The sequence below is a fragment of the Vombatus ursinus genome, unplaced genomic scaffold, assembly GCF_900497805.2.
Source record: "Vombatus ursinus unplaced genomic scaffold, bare-nosed wombat genome assembly UNPS02014818.1, whole genome shotgun sequence".
Classification (NCBI taxonomy): domain Eukaryota; kingdom Metazoa; phylum Chordata; class Mammalia; order Diprotodontia; family Vombatidae; genus Vombatus; species Vombatus ursinus.
The window spans coordinates 60,710,483-60,730,895 of NW_020954596.1; the positions used below are offsets into that span (position 1 = coordinate 60,710,483).

General features: G+C 42.5%; 1 protein-coding gene across 1 annotated transcript in view; it reads left to right on the top strand.

Annotated features, from left to right (window-relative positions):
• The first annotated feature begins 8,792 nt into the window (after positions 1–8,792).
• Positions 8,793–20,413, top strand: part of SRD5A3 (steroid 5 alpha-reductase 3) — a 22,375-nt gene continuing 10,754 nt past the window's right edge. Inside the window, exons 1-2 of the mRNA XM_027836685.1 lie at positions 8,793–9,028; positions 18,747–18,889. Coding sequence (XP_027692486.1) covers positions 8,793–9,028; positions 18,747–18,889 — 379 coding nt within the window. The remainder of the gene's footprint in view (positions 9,029–18,746; positions 18,890–20,413) is intronic.

Sequence of the window (20,413 nt, forward strand, 5' to 3'; positions counted from 1 at the left end):
TCATGCTGGGATATGTAATTGCAAAAAAACTAGAAACAAACTAACTATACAAAGGATGGTTTAATTGTGGTATATTTTGTAAGGGTGTAGTACAACACAATTAAGACCGACAAGTATGAAGTATATGAAACACTCTGGAATGACATTTAATGAAATAAAGCAAACGAGAAAGAGCAGAACCAGAAGACGGAGTACACACTAACTATAACCTTGCTAGAGAAGCGTAACAATGAAAGGACAAAGAATCCCGGGAGAGACTTAGAAGTGGCCACAAAGTTGTTATGATACTTTATGTGCCCAAATTAATTAACTTAAATGTAAATATTCAAGTTTAATTGGTTGTGTTGATATTCAACATTCAATCTTAATAAAACATTTACTGTTTTAAAAAGAAAAGGAAGATGGGTGAGAGTTACTGTGAAGGAAGCAATGGGTGACTTTTTGGATATGAAAAAGAATCAATGATAGTTCTAACATTGAGGCTTCAAAGGGATGAACAAGGAAAAAATGGGTGAAAGTTGAATATATAGGTTTTATATATGGAAAAACTTCCTAATGTTAGAGCCATCCAAAAGTACAATGGGCTGGGTGACCATTTTGGGGGATTCTCTATAATAATAGAGAAGATTCCTGTTCAGGTTCTAGGTTGGACTGATTATTCTCTAAGATCACTCCCAGTTCTGAGATGTTGTGCATGAGGACCTTTAGACATCTTTAGATATGGGATGGCTGCTGAATAGGTCGATTACAATATTAAATTACCTAACCTCAATTTTCACTGCTGTAAGTCAGTTCTTTTATCTACCCTTATGAATGATCCTATTCTTCATGATTGCTCCAAATTTTGTCTTCTATTCTTTTTTTAAATTTATTTTTAGTTTTCAACATTCACTTCCACAAGATTTTGAATCCCAAAATTTCTCCCCATCCCTCCCCTCCCCCTCACCCCATGAGGGCCTGCATTCTGATTCCCCCTTCACCCAAATTATTCTCCTTTCTATTACTGCCCCCCCTTCTCTTATCTACTTCCCCTTCTATTTTCCCGTAGGGAAAGATAGATTTCTATAACCCTTTGCCTGTGTTTCTTACTTTCCAGCTGCATGTAAAGACAATTTCTAACATTCGTTTCTAAAACTTTGAGCTCCAAATTTTCTTCCCTCCTCCCTCCCTCATTGAGAAGGCAGGCAATTCGACATAAGCTTTTGCAATCATGCAAAACACTTCCATAACAGTCATGTTGTGAAAAACTAACTACATTTCCCTCTATCCTATCCTGGCCCTCATTTATTCTATTCTCTCCTCAGTCCCTGTCCCTCCTCAAAAGTTTTTGCTTCTGATTACCCCCTTCCCCAATCTGTTCTCCCTTCTATCATCCTTCACTCTCTTATCCCCTTCCCCCCTGCTTTCCTGTAGGGTAAGATAGATTTCCATACCCAATTGGGTGTGCATGTTATTCCCTCCTTAAGCCAAATCTGATGAGAGTAAAGTTCACTCATTTCTTCTCACCTCTCCCTTCTTCCCCTCCACTGTAAACATTTTTTCTTGCCTCTTTTATGTGAGATAATTTACTCCATTCTACCTCTCCCTTTCTCCTTCTCCCAGTACATTCCTCTCTCTCACCCCTTAATTTTCTTTTTTTAGATATCATCCCTTCATATTCAACTCACGCTCTGTCTAGGTATATTCCCTCCCGCTACCTTAATAATGAGAAAGGTCTCATGAGTTACAAATATCATCTTTCCATGTAGGAATATAAACAGTTCAACTTTAATAAGTCCCTTATGATTTCTCTTTCCTGTTTACCTTTTCATGCTTCTCTTGAGTCTTGTATTTGAAAGACAATTTTTCTATTTAGCTCTGGCTTCTCAAGAATGCATTAAATTCCTCTACATAACTGAATATCAATTTTTCCCCCTCATTGATTACACTCAGTTTTGCTGGGTAGGTGATTCTTGGTTTTAATCCTAGCTCCTTTGACCTCTGGAATATCATATTCCAAGCCCTCCAGTCCTTTAATGCAGAAGCTGCTACTTCTTGTGTTAGCCTGATTGTGTTTCCACAATACTTGAATTGTTTCTTTCTGGCTGCTTGCAATATTTTCTCCTTGACCTGGGAACTCTGGAATTTGGCTATAATATTCTTGGGAGTTTTCCTTTTGGGATCTCTTTCAGCAGGTGATCGGTGGATTCTTTCAATTTCTATTTTACCTTCTGGTTCTGGAATATCAGGGCAGTTTTCCTTAATAATTTCTTGAAAGATGCTGTCTAGACTCTTTTTTTGATCATGGCTTTCAGGTAGTCCAATAATTTTTAAGTTATCTCTCCTGGTTCTATTTTCCAGGTCAGTTGTTTTTCCAATAAGGTATTTCACATTCTCTTCTATTTTTTTCATTCTTTTGGTTTTGTTTTATAATTTCTTGATTTCTCATAGTCATTAGCTTCCATTTGCTCTATTTTAATTTTTAAGGAATTATTTTCTTCAATGAGCTGTTGAACTTCCTTCTTCATGTGGCCAATTCTGCTTTTTAAGGCATTCTTCTCTCATTGGCTTTTTGGACCTCTTTTGCCATTTGCTCTAATCTATTTTTTAAGGTGTTATTTTCTTCATCATTTTGGGGGGTCTCTTTCAGCAAGCTGTTGACTCATTTTTCATGATTTTCTTGCATCACTCTCATTTCTCTTCCCAATTGTTCCTCTACTTCTCTTACTTGGTTTTCAAAATCCTTTTTGAGCTCTTCTATGGCCTGAGACCAATTCATATTTTTCTTGGAGGGGTTGGATGTAGGAGCCCCGACTTTGTTTGTCTTCTGATTGTATGCCTTGATCTTCCTTGTCACCAAAGTAAGATTCTATATTCTGAGCTTTTTTCCTCTGTTTGCTCATCTTCCCAGCCAGTCACTAGACTTTTTAACTCTTTGTCAAGGTTCCAATATGGAGGGTTCAAGGGTTTTGTGCAGCTGTTTTCAGAGACACTTTTTTTTTTTGCTTTTTGGTGAGGCAATCAAGGTTAAGTGACTTGCCCAGGATCACACAGCTACTAACAGTCAAGTATCTGAGGCCGGATTTGAACTCAGGACCTCCTAACTCCAAGGTCAGAGCTCTATCCACTGCTCCACCTAGCTGCCCTCAAAGATACTTCTAGGGACCTATAGGTTTTCAGTTCTTCCAAGGTGGCATGACATAAGAAGAGGTGTTCACTCCTCTCCTGGCCTGTGTTCTTCTGGTTTGTGAGTAACCCCAAGCACTCTTTTTTGCCCTGGAAGTGAGAGGAGGGTTCCCTCTCCACTGCTGCCACAAACTCTGCTATGTCAGTGCTCCTCCTCGCCCCAGGACTGCCACCCAGGACTGGGACCCAGATTCAAGCACAGGCAAAGCAAGAGAATCCTGCCTCAGCACCAGCAAAGAGACCCCTGCCATCCCCCTCTGATCAGCCGCTTGATCCCCCCTCAGTCAGTGGGCCCAGAGCTCCAGAAGCAACCACCGCCGCTGTGGCCACCGCCACACCATGGGGCTGCGCTAGAGCCCGGGCTGGACCATGCTCCTCTCTCTCTCTCTCTCACCCAAGTCCAACAGACCTTTCCCACTGACCTTCTAAGTTGTCTTTAGTGTCTGTGGGTTGATAAGTCTGGAAACTGCCACAGCTGCCCATGATTCAGTCCCGAGGCCTGCTCCAGGTTTGCTGGGCTGGCAGCACGGCCCACACTGGACTGGGCTCCTCTCCCAGCCTAGTGCAACAGACCTTTGCTGTCGACAGCAAAAAAAATTTCCTCGGGCAGGAAATCTGTTTCACTCTGTCTTTTTGTGGGTTCTGCTGCTCTAGAATTGGTTCAGAGCCATTTCTTAAAAGTATATGGAGGGGTTTGGGGGGGAGCTCAAGCAGGTCCCTGCTTTTACTCCGCCATCTTGGCTCCTCCCCATCTTCTATTCTTAAGCCATTAGTTTCATCCACTCTTCCTCTCTTCCGCCTCCTCTCATTTGACAAAAAAGATTAAAGCCATCCAACTTATGTGCCCTCAAATCATCTCCTCCACTACGTCCTATATATACTACATCCTCACCCAGGTTCTCTTTCTTCTCTCTGGTCTCGAGATGAAATGGTCCTTTTTCTTGCCAAAGGTAACCTTCACTGGTACCCTGGAGGCCATCCCTTGCCTTCTTATTGTTTGTCCTTCATTCTTGACATCGGGGAGATGCCATGACATGCAGGTGATTTGGACTTAAGTGAAATAAGGCTGTGCAAAGTCACCAGCCTCACTCTCTCCTCCACAGCCATCCAGGTCCAGAGGCAAGATATAAATCAGGATGACTGGAGATGGCCCTGGATGCAGTGGGAGACCTTGAACTTTCTGAACTCAGTCAAACTGAGACTTTACCCTCTACAACTCTGTTCAAATAAAGGTTCTCCTTCTCTTCCGCATCATCTTCAATATCTCCTTCTCAGCCAGTTCCTTCTTATAAATATCATCAGGTCTCTTTTATCCTAAAAACAAACAAAAAAGAACCTTCTGTTAATCTACTAAATCTACCAGTTAAATTCTAAGGAGAAATAAGCTAGAGATCTAAATTTGGGAGTTATATACAAAGGAAAAACTATACAAGAAAAAGAAATCAGTGCTCCCTTCTAAGGAAGGAAATGATAAATCAACTAATCAGCAAGCATATCCTACATGGGGTGACAAGATATCTAGAAAATAGGTTTGGGGCAGCTAGGTGGTGCAGTGGATATAGCACCAGCCCTGGATTCAGGAGGACCTGAGTTCAAATCCAGCTTCAGACACATAACACCCTGGGCAAGTCACTTATTAACCCCCATTGCCCAACCCCCCCCAAAAAAAGAAAATAGGTTTATATTTATACACTGTTTTAAAGTTTTCAAGTTACTTTCCTTATAACAACCTTGTGAGGTAGGCAGTACAAATATTCTCATTTTACATTTGACCATCTGGTGGTACTGTTAGCCACTAACTCAACCCTGTTTAGCAAAAATTGCTCTGGCTCAGGTGAATCCCAAACATATTCTAGCAACTATGGCTAGATATATGTACTATATGTGATACATGTCAAGTTTTGTTGAATGCACCCTGACCTTTCTTGCGCCTATCACCTTCTCTCTGCTCACAAAGCCATCACCCTTGTTCAAGCCCACATCTTTTCTCCCTTGGACTATTTGAATAGCATCCTAACTTCAGTCTATCCCCCTTTCCAATCTATCCACCACATATATGCCATATATATCCATCCTCTCTCCACCCTGGCCCAACCAAGAAGAATTTGTTATAGAATTGCTGACCGGCCTGGTTCTCTGTATGGACAACCATCTTTCCCTTAATTCTACCTCCATCTGGGAGGCTGTAACAGCTCATTAGCATAATGGAGTGTGGATTATTGTAAACTCAATCTGACTAGCTCTGAGCCCCCAATCTATCAGAAACTCACTGTGCCCTAGTCAAGTAACTCTGATATAATGGAGTTGCCTCACCACAAAAATAACCATACACAAATTGATACTGAATACAGCATTTTATTTGTGGCATGGGATTTTTAAAAGCAATAAACAATATATAACAAAACATTTACCAGTTAGTTTCATGTCCACAACCTCTCTTATACCCAATCAGTTTATAGGCAGCACACAAGCTACTTCAAACTTCAAACAAGTTCTAGGAAACTTGCATTCTTGTTTTCTTAGCCCCATCACACACTCCCTCTGTGAACAAGCAAAGTAGTGCAGGCAATACAACATAGTTCACTTGTGACATTCAATTCACTCATCTAGAAGTTTTTAGATGAAGATTCAAGAACTTTGAACCTGGCATTTTGGGTCCTCAGCAACATGGGATATCAGCTTAGGATCCAGTGAATTCAGAAGACATATCATGACACATGCTTTTCTCTGACTTGGATCCCCTTCTCTTCTCTGTCTACTACATTCTGCTTTGGTGATTTTATCCACCCTCATGGGCTCATCTCAAAAATCTATATATCTAGCCTAATCTCTTTCCTAAACAACAGTCACACGTCCCGACCTGCCTATTGGACAGCTCCACCTGTATATTTCACTAGCGCTTCAAATTCACTATGTCCAAAATGGAACTTACCATTTTCCCCTGTAAGCATTACCTACCTCTCTATCGACAACACTACCATCCTCTTAGTCACCCAGGGTCACAACTTCAGAATCAGCCTTGACTCTTCCTTTTCCTCTACCTTCCATCTCTAATCAGTTGTCAAGTTTTGTTAAATGTACCCTGACCTTGCTAGCACCTATGACCTTCTCTCTACTCACAAAGCCATCATCCTTGCTCAGGCCTACATCATTTCTCTCTTGGACCATTTGCATAGCATCCTAAGCTCAGTCTATCCTCCTTTCCAATCTATCCACCACATATATGCCAAAATAATCCTCCTAAGATATAATTCTGAACACATCACTCCTTTGCTTAAAAGTCTTAACATGTCTTTACACGCTTAACAAGTCTTAATACTATTACTCCCTTGCTTAAAAACTTTGAGGGGCTCCTATCACTTGAAAATAAAAAATAAATGCCTCAACCTGGCCTTCAAGGCCTTTCACATTCTGGCTCAAACCTTTCCTAGTCTTTGTTTACACTACTACATTACATGGAGTCTACGACTACATATTCTTAGAATTCAACATGCCCCTCTCTCTCCATGCATTCATACAAGCTATCTTTTATGCCTATAATGAACTCTTTCATGGGTGGTACAGTGGATAGCATACTGGGCCTGGAGTCAGGAAGATCTGAATTCAAGTCTTCAAATCTGTCCTCAGCCAAAACCTATAAAATACTGAGCAAGTCATTAACCTCTGCCTGCCTCGGTTTCCTTGACTGTAAAATGGGGATAATAACAGCACTTCTCTCCCAGTGTTGTTGTATCAAATGAGGTAATAATTATAAAATAAGCTTAGTACAGTGCCTGGCACATAGTAGGCACATGCTTGCTCTATCTTCTCTCAAGACTTAGCTCAGGTAACACTTTTTCCACGAAACATTCCCTGATCTTTTCAGCTTTGTTCTCAACTATTCCTCAAATATTCCTAAAGCTCTTTTATCTCTTTCATGCTCTGCCATTTCCACCCTACTCTGTATTGCACTTGTATGTGTTCATACAGTTGAATGTTAGCATTTGAAAGGCTTGCTATGCAAGTAGTGAAAAAAACCCTGGGCCTGAGATGAGACTTTGGTGTGAATTCTGCCTTTGATACTTAGGAGTTTTGTGAATATAAGTAAGCCACATAACCTTTATCAACTTCACTTTCCCCATTTGCAATGAACCTACCTCACAAATCAAATGTGATAATATCTTTGTGTTGTGTTTAATGTCAATAAATATCAGTTGTTCCAGAGAACTTTTCTGCTTTTGTCTTTTGTACTCCTAGTGTCTTGCACTTAAAAAATGTTTTTTGAATTTGCTATCAAACAAGCAAAAAGGGAGTTCTCGCTTTTCTCTGAGATAGTGGACATATACATATTTGTACCATAGTATTTTTCTTCATGTTTACATAGCTTATCTCCCCTTCTAGAGTGTAAAGTCTGTGAAGGGCAGTGGTCTTATTTCTTCTTTGTACCCTAGCACAGCACCTTCCCCCAAGGTATCCAATCAAGCATCTGTAAATATTTGTGGTTGACGACAAATTAGTACAGCTCTGCAATTGTAATGGTAAGCAACACGTGCTGACTTTTATCAGTGACTAATCATTCTATGTAACAATGACATTTGTGGTATCTTCTACTGTCTTCCGCTCTTGTCATCAACACGACAGAGTATATACTTACAAATGTATTCAACTTAATTGCCTTAGGGAACATTGTAATAGAGGCTTTGTCTAATTTGCAAAGCTATTCCTTGGACTGACATTTCCTGCGGGCCTGCTAGGTAGAAACTATACAAGGTATCGTTGCAGCCCGGGCAAAGTCTGAAAATTGTGACTCTTTTTACTGTCAACTGCTGCACACTTGACTTGATGAAACTAAATACGAGGTGCCTGGAAGGCACTCCCTCTATACCTCCACCTGAGTCCTCTTTCTTTAAGATGCAGCTCAAGCATCACCTGCATATAGCCTTTCCTAATCCCGAACTCAAAGTGCCCTCCCTTCCAAACTACCTTACTTATATTTGAGCACCTTTTACCTATTTATACTGATTCACTCCATATTTACATGTACCTGTCTTCCCTATTAGGATGTAAGCGCCTTGTGTTTGGGAGTATTTCTTTCTGTTTTCGTCTTCCCCACACTTTTGAAAATGCTTGGAGTCACTTATAAAAGTCTATTTGCCCTAGATTAGAACCTATTTCCACCTTAACTTCGGTCACACTACATGTGGGCTCTGCCGGGAGGCCTGGACGAAGGAGTCCGTGAACAAGGCACGGGCCCGGCGCACCAGTAAGAGCGGGACGAGCTCAGCTGATTGCACAGACCCTGTTTGTTTCTAGAACCTCCATGAGCCCCTCGGGCTTATTTTTGCTCCGCCTCCCGAAGCGGGAGGATCCCCTAGGGAGGCGGGGCGAGGGTAGCCCGGGAGGAAGGGCGCATCCCTCTGGGTAAGCCCCGGGACCACGGCCCCGGCCGCCGAGGCTGAGCGCGGCAGCGCAGGGCTCCGGACGCGCTCTCCCGGCCAGGCGTGGACTCCCCGAGTCTCCGCCCCCGCGTGGCGCGTCAAACGCGCGCCGAGGCTCGGAGTCTGCGGGCCGGGGAGACGTTCCCGGGAATGCTCGGGCGCCTGGCTCCGCGCAGCCTCTAGGCGTGTGCTGCTGCGGCTTGGCTGGCCATGGCGCCCTGGGTGGGCGCAGGGCTCCTGCAGCTCACCCCCGTCGGCGCCCTGTGGCTGATCCTGGCCTGCGCCTTCCTCCTGGCCCTGCTGCTGCAGACCGTGCCGCCCAGCGCCTTTCCCCAAGGGCCCCTACCCCTGTCCACCTTTTTCCACGACCTGATTCGCTATGGAAAAACCAAGAGTGTGGGGCAGCAGCGCCCTGCCTCCTGTGAGGTCTTCGATGTCCCCAAGAGGTAACCAACCGTGGTTTCGGCTTCCTAGCTGGCTCTTGGGGGAGCCTGGGCCAGACGCGAGAAGGCTGCGAGGCGGCGCGGCGCCCGTCAGTGTGGCCTGCAGGGGGCAGCAGAGGGCAGCATGTTGTAAATGGGCGGAGCCGTGCCCTGGCTGTGGGCTCCGCCACGTTGGGATGGGGCGAATGCTTCCCGGCACAGACTCCCTGCCGTACTAGGCGCCGAAGGTGCGGAACGCGCTGTCCTAGCCTAAACATAAGCCATTGCTTTGGGTAGGGAAAGGCCTTTCTTAACAGACTCCGCTACCCAACTCTTCACCCCCCTTAGCATCATCTTCCAGCTTTGAGTTGACGTACTAAAGGTCAAAGCCTTTAAAGAAAAAAATCTCAAAAAGCCCTTCCTCATTCATACCTCTCCTGTGTGTGTTCTGAGGAGTGAATGAAAAGCGTTTATTGTCAGGCAGACACTGTGTTTTGGGCATGCAAAAACAAAAGAGAAACCGTACTGGCCTTCCAGGAACTTACTTTTAAATTTGATATTTTCAATTCATTACCCTTCCAGCTGAGAAAAGGAAAACCCTCATAACAAATATACCTAGTCAAAAAGAGCAAATTTTCCCACGTAAGCCGCGTCCAAAAATGTGCATGTCACGCCTATCCTTGAGTCCGTCATCTGTCTCAGGAGGTGGGTATGGGGCTTCCTTATTGGTTCCCTGGAGTTGTGACTTTCATTGAATTGATTAGGTTCTTAAGTCTTTCAAGTTTTCTTTATAAGGTTGTTACTGCATAAATTGTTCTCTTAAGACATTTTGTGGGAGAGACCATCCAAATAGAGGAGGAAAGGAGGCCAGGGGAAAAAAAACGTTTTAGTGGAAAGTAACAGCAGTTGGTAGACCCAGTATCAGTCAGCTGCCGCATCCACACCCTTTGCAGAAGCTGTGGCAATGTTGATCTGATAACTGTTTTGGAGCAGGGTATGGTACTATATTAGCAGGGCAAATGGTAAGACTTGGAGGCAGGGAGTATCTGAGGCTAGCTAGAAGTAGGGAAGAGGAGAGACAACAAGCATTTATTAAGTACCTACTGTATGCCAAACCACTGTGCTGGGATTTACAAATATCTCATTTGAGACTCATAAGAGCCATGGGAGGCAGGTGCTGTTATCCTCATTTTATAGTTTAGGAAACTGAGACAGAGAGATTGTGACTTACCCAAGGTCACACCGATTTGAACTTCGGTCTTCCAGACTCCAGTCAGAGCTCTCTATCCACTTTGACTAAGCAGGACAGCGGGGCCCTTGAGTGGTGAGTTACAAAGTTGAGTAACCTAAAGTTTAGATAGGGAGAGCCCACATAAAAGGAAAATCAGCCCTATCAGCATTCAACATTATATTGAATGAGATATACCTCCTTTTTTTCTCTAGCATTTGGACCCTGGTCACCACTACCATCTTAGTCATGGGCCTTTGTTTCGGTGTAACAGGCAAGTTTTCCATATTAAACAATGCTCCCTCTCATATCTGGAATGAATCTCCTAAATGAACCCATATCAGGTAGAATTGACTTCTGGTGATTATCAGAGTTGACTGGTTAAGTGACAACACATTTGTGTAGTTTTTCTGAAGGTACAGGGACCTAATCTCTTCCATCTCTAAAATGCCTCTGTATTTGGAATATCAGGTTTTCAGCATATCCCATGTCGAGAAGATGTATAGGGCTTGTTGTTTTCTTGAGGGATAAATTGCTAAATTGCTAAAAATTAAATTGGGGCTAAGGAGCAATTCTGTGAATCAGAGATTTGAAAGGGGATGGTTTTAGTTATGTCTTCACTTTTTTTAAAAAATTGAGTGCCAAGGTACGGCTGAGAATGTGTTTATATTTGGCATTTAGGAGAGAAGAATGTGGAATCTTTTTGATGCCAACAAAGCATAATCCCAAAGCAATCTAATCTATATTCCATGACTGAAAAGCTAAATACAGCCTGACATTTGAGATGTAAATAATCACTATGTTCTGACTGGTGGAGGAGCAGCATGGGATAGTATGGAAAGAGCCGAGAACTTTGTCACAGGCCCTGAGATTGTATCTAGTTCTGCCATTTACAAAACCAACCACATGACTTTAGGCAAGTTACCTGCCCTCTCACAGCCTCTGTTTTCTCATCTGCAAAATGAGGTTAGACCAGTGGCTCCAAAGGTCTCTTGCATCTCTACATCAGTGATCATATGCGTTGGCATGACTTGATGGCAGCAGTTTTTCTGACAAGAGAAAAAGAGAGTGAAGAATGCAGACATAATAAGTGTAGGCCTTAACTAAATCTTAACTTTCTGAGATTATCCCCATCATTAAGCCAAAGGGGTTATAATTTATGTTTGCCAACTGGAAATTCTGTCATTCTGGTTTTAATCAGAATTAATCTTTTCTCTCCCTTCCAATTTTTTTTTATTCACATCACCTTTTCTATTATTAACACACTACCATAAAATGGAGGAGAAATTGCTCCTTGCAGAATGCTGAATCTCCCATTTAATTTAATTATCTTTTTTTTTTAAGTGTTTGATATCCCTGCACAGTAGTTGACAAGGGGCAGTAGATAAAGTGGGCTAGAAACTGAGAAGACTTGGCTTCACATCCATCTCTGATGCTTACTAATGCTATAACCCTGGGCATGTCACTAAATCATAGGCTATCTTTAGATGGAGGGAGTGCTTTGTGCTGATGAAATTCCAAGCTTTTCCTTCATTGATGTACCATGTTTATCACAGATTTCTCTGAATCCTACCCTGACACAGGAAAACAGCTATCACTGTCATATGGTGAGCAAAAGCTTGAGACATCCTAGGGTTTAGAGCTGAACAGACCTTTAGAGATCATCCCATATAACTCAGAGACCCAGAGGTTAAATGATTTATGTGCCCAAGGACTTAGTGACTTTCCTTTATTCCTTTAATTATTATTAACAGTTAGTTCTATTTGGGCTTCTAGTAACTTCCTGTCTTTCCACTAAATTATGAAATAATACTAGAGGACTTCCTTCAGAGTTTTGGGGCGGAACCTCCCATGAGATGTCTCAGCTATTGTTTTTCTCTAAGTCTAAACAATACATTTCTTTTTGTATTGTCAGTGAAGATAATGGTACAGATCCAGTTAAACAATGACAGGTGTGTTAACCATAGTTCTTACTGAGAAGGACGTCTGAATGTATTGAAAACACATATTTGATTATGTTGCATTCCATCCGAATTATTTTTTTGTTTCATACAAGGATTCTTTTTTTTCTCTTTTCCTTCCTTTTTAAAATTTATTTTTAGTTTTCAACATTCACTTTTATAAGATTTTGAGTTCCAGATTTTTCCCCCTCCCTCCCCTGGGTCTTCCCCAAGCAATCTGATCTAGGCTATACATGTACAATCAATCAGACATATTTCCACATTAGCCATGTTGTAAAAGAAGAATCAGAACCAAAGGGAAAAGCTCTGAGAAAGAAAAAAACATAAAGAGAGAAAATAGTATGCTTCAATCTGTGTTCAGATTCCACAGTTCTTCCTCTGGATGTGGATAGCATTTTTCATCATGAGTCTTTTGGAATTGTCTTAGATCATTGCATTCCTGAGAAGAGCTAAGTCTATCAAAGTTGGTCACATCTGAATTATTTTTAAAAATTAAAAACAAAAGGGTAAGGTAGGCGCTTTGTTCATTGAAAAGAGAAGGATTTGGAGTCAAAGGACCAGGGTTTCATGCCTGGGCTACCACTTGGGCAAGTCAGTTCAGCTTTCTGGGGCTCAGTTTCCTCATCTGTAAGGTAGGGGGCTGGACTGGATGGCTCTCCCATGATCCCATCGTACAAATGAAGAAATTTAATTCTTTATGCCAGGAATGAGAACTCCTTGAAGGGGAAAGGAACAAGCATGTATTAAGAACCTACCGTGTACCACGCACCTTATGAATCAATCAATAAACATTTATTAAGCACCTGCTATGTGCCAGCACTGTGCCAAACACTGGAGATACAAAAAGAGGCAAAAGAGAGTCCCTGCTCAAGGAGCTCACAATCTAACGAAGGAAACAACATGATGAAATGTCATTTGATTCTCATGATAACCCTGGGAGGTAGGCACTTATTCCCCATTTTACATTTGGGGAAACTGAGGCAGACAGGGTAGGTGATTTGCCCAGGGTCACACAGCTAGTGAGTGTCTGAGGCTACATTTGAACTCGGGTCTTCCCGACTCCAGGACAATCTCTAACCATTGAGCCACCAACCGGCCCTCATTACCGGGGCCAGCCTATCTTGTAGTAAGGCTGCTAGGTGTCTCAGTGGATAGAGCACCAGGCCTAGAATCAGGAAGACCTGAGTTCAAATCCAGTTTTAGACACTTTCTGTGTGATCCTGGGCAAGTGACTTAAACTTAACCCTGTTTGCCTATTTCCTCATCTATGAGCTAGAGAAGGGAATGGCAAGCCTCTCCAGTGTCTTTGCCTAGAAAATCCCAAATGGGGTCACAAGAGTCAGACATGACTGAAAAAATGACTGAACAACTAATGCTGTAGTGGAAAAAACACTGCCTACCGCCTTCTGGGCAAGTTACTTAATTTCTCTTTGCCTCCATTTTCCCATCTGTGAAATGAGGGAGTATGAATTAAATGACTTTGAGGTCTCTTTCAGCTCGAATATCTATTCCTATAATACTATGAGTTGGTCCTTGCACCACTGCATTGCCCCACGGTTGATATTTCTTCATTCCCTCTTGCAAGATCCCATCAACTCTGAAACTCATACCTGCTTGGTCCCCCCTGGCCCTGGGGCTCCTCCCTTCCTCTGGTTGGAGAGGGTGACTGTGGAATAGCTTCTCCCAGCTGCTCCATTTAGGAGAGCCCCAGGGCAGCCATCGAATCATTTTAAACCTGGTGTACTTACTCTTCTGGATTTCATCATTCCCCGAAGCCATTACCACCCTCTCTCTCCTCCCCTCCAACCTCCTCCCTCCGCAGTTTTCCCACTCACCCGCTTTTTATGTGTTGTCTTTTCCCAACTGGAGGCAGCTAAGTGTCTCAGTGGATAGAGTCCTGGGATGGGAATCAGGAAGACCTGAATTCAAATCCAGCCTCAGACACATAATAGTTGTGTGACCTTGGACAAGTCACTTAACCTCTGTTTGCCTTAATCCACAAGAGGAGGAAATGGCAAACCACTCTAGTATCTTCACCAAGAAAACCCCTTAGACAGCATGGGGTCACGGAGAGTCGGACACGACTGAACAACTTCCCCCATTGGATTGTAAGCTTCTAGAACCCAGGGACTGTCTTTTGCCTTTATCTGTATCCCTGGCACTTGGCACAGTGCTTGGCACATGGTAGGCAATTAATAACCGTTTACTGACTGGTTGTATATGAGGCCAAATGATGTCAAGTTTCAGTGTAGCAGCTTTTGGATAGAGAGGTAATAGCCTGAGCGTTCTCCAGGGTGTATGTGACATTAAATAATCACAGTTGCCTGAATTAGAGTACTATCATTGTTTAATTCAAGGGACGAGATTTGGATCTGGAAGGGCCCAGTCCATCCCTATGGTTTTATAGAGAAGTGAAAACAGATGCCCGCAGTGCTCTTGGCAGTTTGTCTGTTTACAGATCCAGTGGTCTTTCTGCTGTCACCTTTCCCCCTCCTGCCTCTGTTCATTTCCACTAGCCCTGTTGTGCCTGAAGGTGGCCAGGGTCATATGGAAGGGTCTGCCATGCCTGTAGAAACTGCCAGAAAAGCTGCTTGTATCTTAGGCTACTTGAAGAGGCCCAGTGTTCAAAACTAGTCCCTGGTCAGACCCCCTGTCCTGGATTGTGTTTAGTTTAGAAGAAGCTATTTGAAGAGGATGTGGGTGGTAGAGGGCCTTGAGATCAAATCATATGAAGATCAGTCAGAAGAATTAAGATTCTTTAGCCTGGAGAAGACAAGGATTGAGATAGAGGGTGAGACTTGACAGATATCTTTAAATATTTTAGAAAGTTTCCTTGAGGCAGAAGGGATGGACACCCTAAATGGAAGGTGCAGACAAACTGATCTAGGTATGAATTAAGGGGAAACTTCCAAACTGGTAAAGCTTGCCAAAAGTTGAAACAGCTGACTTGGGAGGTAGTGAGTTCCCTGTCATGAGAGGTCTTCAAAGAAAGTTTGGATCATATTTCATTCCCAGGCATGCTAGAAAGGGAGTTCTCATTCAGATCTATGTGGCATGCACAGGTTCCCCACCCCTGGACTAGATAATCTCCGAGTTCTGTGTCAACTTGGATTCTGTGAAGGTGGAAAAGGTTTTTAGTGCAGATCCAGGAAACACTGTGTCTGTTTGAAGGACCAGCTTGGCTAAGCCTGAGGAAGCCCAGAAGATGAGCCAGCAAATGGTGACTCCATTGTTTGTTCATTTATTCATTTTTGGCCATCAGCAACTTAGGAACTCTACTCCAGTTGGGAATGTATTGGCAGAGCACCTGCACCAGTGAAATCACAGGCTTTTTGAACTACTTGAAGTCAGAACAAATTAGGCAGGTCTGATAGGATCTGGTAGATTTCATCCTTTTCCCAGATAGTATCTGGGAGACTTTGTCATAGTTTTCTTTTTTCAGAAAATTTACTGTTAATACTTAAATTGAGTCAGTGATTGGTACTGGCAGGCTCAAAGTCACCTTCCCTGCCCCTCCCTCCACTTCATGCTGCGCATTGACTGCTTAAATATTATTAAACCTTGAATGTTTGTTTTTCTATGTAGCAGACCAGTCTGAGAATTAAAGCTCAAATAAATTAAACATCTTCGTTGCATTTGCACAAGAGATGTTGTGGGTTCTTTGTTGTTTTCAGATTTCCTTTTTAGCTGCCAGAGATTTGACTTCCTAAAATGCTGTTGCCTTAGAGTCATTTTCTGAGAAGTCAGCTACGTGTGGAGCAATTTGGTTGCACGGCTTTGAAACTTCCAGATTTGTGCTGAAGACCTCAAAAGCTCATTCTGCCATGATTTTCTTGGGTGTGGTGTTTTGTTATTTTTTTTTTAAACTTTGAACTCGGATAACTGCTCAGTAGCTAGGAGGGGGCCTCAGAGATCATCCAGGTCAACTCCCCTCATTTTACACGTAAGGAAATTGAAAGCTTCTCTAGGCAAAGCAACTTGTCATGAAAGCAGGAAACATCAGAAGAGGGATGTGAACACAATTCTATTAACTGGAGTCAGTGCCCTTTATTTCAGGTGTTTTAAAAATCTACAAATAAAGGTAGAGCTTGTAATTTCAAATTCTTCATGCAGTGTGTTCCAGAGATCTGTAAGCCAGCCTTCCCCTCCACTCCTATTTTGTACATACTCTTTTTTTTTTTTTTTTCCAAAGCTTTAACCCCAGAACTCCACAGACTGGGACATACTACTAATTCAGGCATTTTTAGCAACATTCATGAAGCTTGCACTGTGTGCATGACATTTCTGAAGTGAGGTCTGAAGTGTCCTATGGGAATGTGAAAGAAGAGAGGGCATAGTAGAAGGTGATGGCAGGACCAGGATTGCTCCTACAGACATTTGATAGTGCACAGGGAGGAAGCCAGGGTGAATTTTAAGGAGGCAGCATGTGGCTCCACCCCCATGTTTGTGTTTATTAAAAAGTATTTGGGAGGGGCAGTGGGTAGGGCACTGGCCCTGAAGTCAGGAGGACCTGAGTTCAAATGTGACCTCAGATACTTATTTGCTGTGGGACCCCCGGGCAAGTCACTTAACCCTGATTGCTGCAAAAAAAATATATGTATATATATGTATACACATATATAGTGTATGTATCTATACTTATGTGTGTGTGTGTGTATATATATGAAGAAAACCAATCCTTTTCTGTTGGTATGGCTAGCCAGCAGTAGAGATTAGGAACAACTGCAGTATGTTGATGTTAAGGCTGCTTTAATCCATAAATGACTGTTTGACGTTTGAGAGTCTTGTTCCAGACTACAAATGGAGCAAATTGAAAGAATTGGCTTCTTGGGAAAGGTTTTTTTTTTTCTTTTTAGTTTTATGTTTTTTGCTTTGCTTTATATATGTAAGGCTTAGCACACTCCTGGTACATGCACTTAATAAATGCTTGTTGATTGATTCTTATTTGTGGGTGTGGGTGTGCTTTTTTTTTTTTTTTTTAAGAGGGAGTGTGAGAGGGGACTGGAATTTGAATTTCATCCATGTGGGGAATTCCCACTTATGAAACTCCCTCTGTTAATGCAGATCCACAACTGAGTGTTAGAGTGCTTGATTTGGTGTCAGGAGCACCCAATGCTGACTCAGATACGTATGACTTTGAGTAAGTCACAGAACCCCTCTGGACCTCAGTTTCCTTGTCTGTAAAATGAAAAGATTGGGCTAGATGGCCTCGAAGGCCCTTTTTGGAGCACATCATAGAGACTTGCCTGGGGCACCTAGAAGTTAAGTGACTTGCCCAGGATTTCATAGCAGGTAAGTATCAGACAGGGCAGCTAAGTGGCTCAGTGGTTAGAATTCAGGGCTTAGATTCGGGAAGACCTGAGTTCGAATCCGGCCTCAGACATTTACTAGGTGTATGACCTTGGGCAAGTCACTTAACTTTTGTTTCCCTTGATCCACTGGAGAAAGAAATGGCAAACCACTCCAGTATCCTTGCCAAGAAAACCCCATGGACAATGTTAGTGCATTGTGTTCCCCATAGCCATATGATATGACGTATCAGAGGTCGAATTTGAACCCAGGTCTTTGTGACTCCAAGGCTAGCTTTCTGATACATTATACCATGCTCGCTGTATCTTAGTTAAATCTGAGAGTGTCTTGGAAATGGGGCAAGATGTATATTTCTTGGTAATTTCATCATTTCTATTCAGTTGTTTTTAGTAGTGTCCGACCCTTTGTGACCCGTTCAGGGTTTTCTTGGCAAAAATACTAGAGTGGTTTGCCATTTCCTTCTCCGGCTCATTTTACAAATGAGGAAACTGAGGCAAACAGGATTAAGTGACTTACCCAGAGTCACACAGCTAGTAAGTGTCTGAGTCCAGATCTGAACTCGGGAAGATGAGTCTTCCTGACTCCAGCCCTTGCACTATTTCCACTGCACCACTTAGCTACTTTCAAATAAAGCTCCTAAAATCTAATGCTGACTAATTATTCAAGCAGAATAATTTAATCTCTTTAGACAAATAATGTTAACCTGCCCTCCAGGGTGTGGTGCATGAGGGTTTATATGGCTCTTACTCCTGTCGTCAGAACTTGCTTTCCTGACTGAGGCAAAGGCTGTGCCCTGGCCTCTCTGTATGTCGCTTGGAAGGCAGCAAAGGGATGCAGTCTGTCCCATCAGATACAATCCTGCAAAATCTTTGGAAACCATCATGTACCTATTGTTGAAGTATGTAGAAATCCTGCCTTCATTTGGCTATGGAAGGCATAACATTGTTTTTCCTGGACGCAGTTATGGCCCTGGCTCTGGAACTTGAATCCAGATTAGGGAGTCATTGAGAGATAAGAAATGGTTCTAGCTGAACCTCTATCTAAATATTGTAAGATTTGTAGTGTTCTTATTAAACTTTACAAGTCAGTCCCATGGAGGCCTCCTGCCAGGGAGCCTCGTTCCAAAAGTAAATTTGCAATAGCTTTCTGATAGAATGCAAGTCATAAGAAACATTAGACTTTGTCCAGGCTGATTTAGCCCAAACCCCCTTGACTTAAACCAAGTTTCTGTTGTTTTCTACAGGTGGTTTTGCCATTTCTATATCATCTCAGTGGTGTGGAATGGCTTCTTGCTTCTGTGTCTTATCCAAGCCCTGTTCCTAGGAACACCCTTTCCAGTGTGGCTTCAGGATTTGCTCAGAAAACTCGGGGCTTCACAAATGCAAGGTAAACTCCCCCCGCACACACATACAAGCCTCAGTTCCAAACATTCACCCTGTTTTGATAATGGCAAGTTAGCAAGAATTGCTCTTGACATTTTATAGATAGAGTAAAAATCAATCCTTACCCCGAGCCTGGTGAATTAGGAAGTATTTTATAGAGTTTGCTGTAGGTGGCATAGTGAATACTCACTGGATCTGGAGACAGGAAGATGTAAGATTGAATCCTGCCTCAGATACCTACTGGCTATGAGACCCTGGGCAAATCAGTTAACCTCTCAGCCTCCGTTTCATCATCTGTAAGATGGGGTAGCACCTATCTCACAGAGTTGTAAGAGAATAGGATCATGTGAAAAGTGCTTTGCAAACATTTAAGTACTATATATAAATGTTAACTGTTATTATCATTGTTATTATTATTATTATTATTATTAGGGCAGCTGGGAGACACAGTGAATTAATCACTAGGCCTGGAGTTGGGAAGACCTGAGTTCAAATTTGGCCTCAGACACTAGCTGTATGACCCAGGGCAAGTCACTTAACCCTGTTTGCCTCAGTTTCCTCATCTGTAAAATGAGCTGGAGAAGGAAATGGCAAATCACTCCAGTATGTTTGCCAAGAAAACTTCAGAAGGGGTCACAGAGAGTCAAACACAACTGAAAATGACTAACAACAAAATAATTTTTATTATTACAAGTCTTGCTTAGGGTGAAAGAAGAAAAAAAGACAAGGACAATTATAGAGAGGAGCGAATGGCTCTTCTGTCATCAGAACCAAGATTTTGAACTTGCTTTCCTGACAGCCCTGGCCTCTCTATATGTAGCTCAGAAGGCAGCGAAGGGATGCAGTCTATCCCATCAGATGGTGTCCACACATCAGTGAGGGCAAGGAGGGAAACATCCCTTTCATTTCTGAAAAGAAGAAAAAAGTTTGCCCTGTCCTTTAATGTTCCTTTGAAACATCAGTTTCTAGGAAACATACTGACACAAAATAATCAGCATAAAGCCTCAGGACTTTGACTGGAAAACTTGATACAAAACTTTGGGAAGAAAAGAATAAAAATATGTTATTCAGTGAGTTTGTGGTAAAATAGTAATCCTACTTTTGCCAGTTATTTTTTAGGCAATTACACAATACCCTCTTCACATTAGCTACACTTTTACAAATGGAGAAGCAACTGACCTAAACCAAAATTAACCCCAGTGAGGAGCAAGATGAAAATCTAAAATCTCTTCTGTCCCCCGGCTATTCAACCCTGTCACACTTTCCCTAGGAACTAGAATTTGGGGCTGTCAGACCAGGAGAACTTGTTATCTAGGAGGGGAAGACTAAACTCAATCCCTTTTTGAAAGGAGAGAAGATTCCACCACATCTCCTGCTCATTTAAACAAGCATTTTTCAGGACTTGGTTGAATTATCCTGGAGCTTAGTTTTAAGACGGAGGAGTGTGGATTTTTCACTTTTGGCTGATTACAGCTTGGGGGGTGTGTGTGTGTGTGTGTGTGTGTGTGTGTGTGTGTGTGTGTGTGTG